At 39.3% G+C, this 6,101-nt stretch overlaps 1 protein-coding gene across 1 annotated transcript; it reads right to left on the reverse strand.

Annotated features, from left to right (window-relative positions):
- Positions 1 to 7: 7 nt before the first annotated feature.
- On the reverse strand, positions 8 to 4,428 carry dhrs7 (dehydrogenase/reductase (SDR family) member 7). The gene is made up of 7 exons (XM_079693804.1): positions 4,171 to 4,428; positions 2,918 to 3,070; positions 2,674 to 2,780; positions 2,023 to 2,262; positions 1,435 to 1,557; positions 1,111 to 1,326; positions 8 to 301 (listed from the first exon to the last, which is right to left on the reverse strand). Exons 1-7 carry the CDS (start codon positions 4,298 to 4,300, stop codon positions 260 to 262), a joined length of 1,011 nt encoding a protein of 336 aa, XP_079549930.1. The 5' UTR covers positions 4,301 to 4,428; the 3' UTR covers positions 8 to 259.
- Positions 4,429 to 6,101: the final 1,673 nt, after the last annotated feature.

Here is a 6,101-nt window from a genome sequence, read left to right on the forward strand (position 1 = left end):
CAGAAAAAATGATCCAAACTTTTTTTTATTAGTCATTCAAAAGTAAAGGGTTTACTTTACATCAGAGAGCTAAGCATAATGAAAAATTTCAATTTGTTTATTACACCCTGCCTTGGCTGTGCTTAAAATCAGTTGTGCCGTGCAAAATATTTTCCTTTTAAGATGAAAGCAAAGTCCCACATTCTGCGGAAACCCCATATAATTTCAAGGTTGAATATCAGGAATGCAATAAATGTGTTTCTTCTTGACGATGTGATTCTCAGGAGGTCTTGGGCTTGGTGAAGTATGCAGAGTCTGCATCCTGCAAAACAAACGGCCAGCTGTTAGTTCAGTGTGAACAAGGTACGTGAAATCAAAACATGAAAACTATCTCTGCATTCACTGGTAACATTTTTTTATTCTAGAGTTATTGTGTGGTAGTCACAAGCGTGGCTGTGATATTGCCTAAACACCAGCGACTTCACTGTTAAGGATAAGTGTCAATTTGGTCTTATTGTGTCATGAGTACACGTCCCAGTCATACAGAAGCATGTGACGCTGCTATGTCTGGCCAGTTGGAACATGACCTTTCTTTGCGGCCCCCAGCTGTCGCTGTCCAGCAGAGGCCAACAGGCACACTGGTCAGTCAGTCGGCACCGCGGGGAGGTAGTCATGCTCACTGTTATACCCCAGCCACCGTCGTCTTCCATTTAGAGTCAAGCAAGGTCAGTAACAGCTGAGGCCCCCAGCTGTTGAGACACTGCTCTGCATAGTGTCGGCCTCCTTCTGCTTTGTTCAAGTATTTTAAGTCCTTTCACAGAGTGAGAATGCCCCGGTCCCAATTCTAACAGAGCAAGGTCAACCGTACCCAATGCAAAAGCAAGGCCCAACACACAGAAACAGCTCATCATGTGAGAGCTTCTGACCAGTCAGCTTTTGTATCTGAATTTGACCAGGTGTTAATACATCAAGAAAATTAATTATGCAGTATAACAGGGAGGTTTTTGAAGGTCATACATACGCATGGTACACACAAATGGTCTTTTTCACGCGTTTGGTGAAAATGGAAAGAAAAAAACATTATATTGACCTTGTACACAAAGGTTTCCTCAAATTAGATTAAATACCTACCAGACCCGCTTTGAAATGCTGCACTCTTTTTCTGCCCAAGAGGTTTGTGATGATCCAGGCAAATGTGGGAGCGTACTGCCAGGTGTAGTAAAACAGGAGGAAGGGCTGCTTTGCAATCCACATTTCCTTCACATTATTGGCAATCCCCACCAGCATTAGACGCACACAGCGACTGGTTGCCATCTTGTACTCCTGGTTACCAGCTGCAGCCACAGGCTTAGGAAAAAAGAAGGAAAATGTGTTACTGTAAACGCACTACTAAAATAGCTATGGTCATATTACACACAGCATTATGTTAAAAATCACAAGCTCTTTACTGAATACCCTTGTCAGTTCCTCTGTGAAGGCATTTTGGACAATTTGTGATTGCACAGGCCCGGGCAGCACGGTGCTGATGAGTATGTTTGGAAATTCAGTCAGCTCAGTCCGAAGGGAATTAAAGAAACCCTGTAAACAAAACAGTTACAATCAGCAGTAGTACACACAAAGGCCCGCACAGCGGATCAGCTGTAAAAGGTGTTTGTTTCACGTATAGAACTAATTAAGTTAAGTAGAGATCCAGATAAACTACATCTGCTGTTCTGTGATTAAGTATCCTAAATCCGTTAATACAGTCTGAAGACACTGGAGAAATTGAATTGGAAAGAAATATCATGTTTTGTGACTATTTTGGCTCTGATCCAACAGCTGCTATCTCAGAATCCTTACAGGTGCTCCATTTTAGAATCAAAAATATATATACATTGAGAAGTTAGGGTTAAAAGTAAATACTTCTGTAAAGGTGTGTGCATTGTACTACAAAATATAAAAATAATTAATAAGGAAAATAGAAATGAAAAAACGTTTTAAAAAAAAAAGTATACAAAAATCTATATCATTAGTCAATAATATAACATAGTGTATTCCCTTCACCTGAAGAGCATGTTTGCTGGCAGAGTATCCGGTTGCCAGGGGCGCCCCGGCGATGCCGACCAAGCTGCTGACGGTCACGATGCTCCCGCTGCCGCGCTGCGTCATGTGAGGCAGCACCTGCTTGGTGATGGAGACCGTACCCAGGAAGTTGAGCTCCATCAGAGCCTGATACACATCAAAACTGGTCTCCAAGCACAGAGAGCGCTGGCTTCGGCCGCCATTGTTAATTAGGACATCAATCTGAAGAGGAAAAGTGGACAAAACCAGAGAATAGCAAAACAGCATGATTTGAATTCCTTTTACATTTAAATGCATGGAGAGACTGCTTTGACTTGGTCATAGTCACATTTGAGTTTAAAGACTAATGCACAGTAAAGTGAAATGTTTAAGGATTGAATATACCTTCCTTCCAACAAGACAAGAGGATGTCTATAATAGAAGTGAAATCCAGAAACCTGAATATTATAATTTATTTTAACTCACTATTAAAAAAGAACAAAATGACAATATCACCAGCTAAAAACAACAAACTAAAGAATGTTTCTCTCCCAAATGATATCTTTGATAATTCATTAGAAATGACCCTGTTGCAGTGGAACACTTGCAGTGTGAAAACACATTGTATTATAAGAGTGATTGCAGTGGCCTTACATGTCCAAAGGACTGAATCGCAGCTTTGGTTTTTTCCTCATGTGATGTTCTCTCCAACAAATCAAGTGGAAGAACAAGTACATCTGCATCCTGGAGGTTGGAGCGCTCTTAAAGTAAATGACACAAATAATTGAGCTAGTCACAACAAAGGAAGACTGAATGAAAGTCAAATGAATACTCTGCCATAGGATTTTCTAACGAGGGGATAAAATAGCTTGAAAAAGAACTTTGAAACTTCCCTCACCTAAACAGCCACGTTTCACTCTATTCAGCTCATCCTCGCGCCGTGCAGACAGAATGAGGCGTGAGCCGCACTTTGCCAGCTGGTAGGCCAGCTCCTCTCCAATTCCACTGGAGGCTCCTGTGATCCACACCACCAGCCCCTTCAGCTTACTCTCTGGTTAACAAACGGGGGGGGGAAATTAATTTCAGCTGTAGGCTACTCAACATCAACATTAACTCCTTTTAAAAAGAAAAGGACAGACGACCACTGGATCTATTATCCTAGCATGAACATCGCAAGTAAAATAAGGACAGATATTTCTCTTTTTAACCCAATTTTACCAAAAATAATTCCAGAAGAACAAGTCATATTGCTTACACAAACCATCTTAGCTATATACAATACAATTGTATCAAGGTTTTTTATTTGGTGACCCATGTTTACCTATGTTTACCTATTACCTATGTGTGTTGACGTTAATAGTGGTGAAAAGTAACATTTACTTTCTGCTACTTTGTACATACAAATATTTGACTTTTTATTCAACAACATTTATTTGAAAGCAGTTGTAAATATTTGCAGTGAAGAATGTGTTCATTATAAAAACGTAAAGGATCTTTTCAAAAATGAGAAGCATTTCTTAAATGGCAAATTCCAAAAGTATACAAGTTAAAACTTGTGTAACCTTGGCCACCACAGAAAAAATGAATCCTACACAAACTCCAACAGGAGCAATTATAGCCCAACCGTAGCTGGAATGTTGAGGTTGATGAGATATTGACATTTGGGAGTTTAAAAAACCTTAGTAAAAAATATACTGGCAGTAGTGGTAGTATTTTAATTAATGTGGAAATGTTGGACCTTTAGGGTTTAGGGTTAGAGTCTTTGTTTTGGCTTAACAAAATAAAAAATAAATAAAGTCACACACTTGACAAAATGTATGTCATATTATGCATTAACTCGCGTTGGTATGGGAAAACATGTGAAAATGAATCCCGGATGTGTATCAGCTAAACTGGGGTGATTGAGAACACTATAAGTATATATAAAAGTGGAGTTTGATCTCTGAGGACCTCAATAGCATATGGTGAGTAACATGGGTCACACGTCAACAGCTAGCTAGTTACTCTTTAACGGCTGACATTGTGCGTGCAACGATAACTTGTTGGGAGATGTATGGAAATGAGATGCCAGCTTTGAATTTCAAACGGGTACATTTCGTTGTTTGTTAATAGGAAAAGGGACTCATTGGGAGTCATGACAGGTTATCTCACCTGGTCTGTGTCCGAACAGACTCGACCACAGCAGAGTAAAGTCTGCATCCGCGAAAATAAAACACACGAAGTGAAGAAGTGCATAAAGTGATGCAAAACTCCCCAGTGCAGTTACAATGCAACAGTCCATTGGTTGAAACTAAATGAATACAGTTATGGTTTAAATTCAGTAGCTACTACTGCATATTAAAGCTTCAGCCAAAACAATACTGCAGTTTAAGGATACAACGTCACTTCCGCTCGGATATTTTCAAAACTAAAGCTCGGCGCATGTCAGAAGCAACGGCCACCAGACAGCACCAACACTAGATACATTAACATTCTAGGTGTGAAGCCAGTCCCATGTTATTTTTTTATTCTTAATCAATAAATCATAATTATAAAGGCAATCCAGTGGATTTTGAGGTTGTATTTAGGCTACATATTAGTCTGTATTTCTTTAGCAAATTTAGTTATGACCAGATTTTCTTGCAAGAAGGACCTGGGTAAAATTAGCAGTTTTGACCCCGTCAACAACCCCGCCTTCTCCCTTCTCAGTACAACAATGTAGGTGCAGTTAACGACTGCGGTCAAGCCAGCCTCCACTCGGGAAAACCTAGTCAAGCCAGCCCGCACGTGATATTGCGGTGCGCGAATATCCTATGCATTACGGTAGAGTAAAACAAAAAAAATCATCTGTCTGTGTTTAGATGAGAATAAAACAAAAAAAGTCCAGTATCAAAGACTCATTTCACTCCAGGGTGATAGCAGGACACCCCATATATATAGCCAATATCTGAGACTTCAAAGGTATTTTATTTTGAAACTCTAGATCAGATTGTCCTGATTTTTTCTGAGTGACTAGATGGGATGTCCTGCTATCACCCTGGAGTTTGATGATTCTTTGATACTGGACAGTTTTTGTTTTATTCTCATCTAAAAACAGGGATGATAGCTCATATATGAGACTTCAAAGGTATTTTATTTTGAAACTGTACATCAGAATGTCCTGATTTTTTCTGAGTGACTAGATGGGGTGTCCTGCTATCACCCTGGAGTGAGATGATTCTTTGATACTGGACAGTTTTTGTTTTATTCTCATCTAAAAACAGGGATGATAGCTCATACAATAGAGATTTCAAAGGTCTTTTATTTTGAAACTCTACATCAGAATGTCCTGATTTTTTCTGAGTGACTAGATGGGATGTCCTGCTATCACCCTGAAGGGAAATGATTATTTGATACTGGACAGTTTTTGTTTTATTCTCATCTAAACACAGAGGGATGATTGTTTTTTTTTTTTACTCTACCGTAATGCATAGGATATTCGCGCACCGCAATATCACGTGCGGGCTGGCTTGACTAGGTTTTCCGGAGTGGAGGCTGGCTTGACCGCAGTCAATAACGGCCTATAATTATAAAATCTGCATAATTTAGAGACGGAAAATGTGTCCATTGCATCTAATGTGCACAACTTAATCTGACATATACATATTAGGAGGATCTTTTAGCAGAAAATAGCATAATACGTATTTTATATAGACAATAAATGCTAAACACTGGACCTTTAAAACGTGATGTAGGCCCTGGCTAAATATCAGAATATCAGATTTGGGAGCTCATGTTTTTCTGCATACATGCCTCCTGCGCTGCGCAGCCTGAGAAGATTCAGCTCAGGGATGATGTCATGTTTTCTAGTACGCAACCTGCAACATCCGGGTCCTCGGTTTGAAGCAACTTTATTCAAAACATATACAGTGACAAATGTAATGTTGTAAAATGAGGACAGAATATACCTTTGTTCACCTTTAACATCTGTTTAAGAGAGGAACAATATTTGACGAGGGGTTTGCAAAGTTAACGTATTATTCATGATCAAGATGATATTATCATAACCCTAACCCTTTTAACTAGAAATAAAAAAAATCTTGTTTTACACTATCCTGTTTTGA

Source organism: Notothenia rossii (genome assembly GCF_949606895.1).
Source record: "Notothenia rossii genome assembly, chromosome: 7".
In the NCBI taxonomy this organism is placed as follows: domain Eukaryota; kingdom Metazoa; phylum Chordata; class Actinopteri; order Perciformes; family Nototheniidae; genus Notothenia; species Notothenia rossii.

Bases quoted from the DNA above. Each gene is read 5' to 3' on its own strand.
- dhrs7 (XM_079693804.1), bottom strand. From the start codon at position 4,300: ATGGACTGTTGCATTGTAACTGCACTGGGGAGTTTTGCATCACTTTAT. The intron at 3,071-4,170 runs GTGAGATAACCT...TTTGTTAACCAG, and splicing joins TCTGTTCGGACACAGACCAG to AGAGTAAGCTGAAGGGGCTG. The intron at 1,558-2,022 runs GTGAAGGGAATA...TTTTGTTTACAG, and splicing joins CCAGCAAACATGCTCTTCAG to GGTTTCTTTAATTCCCTTCG.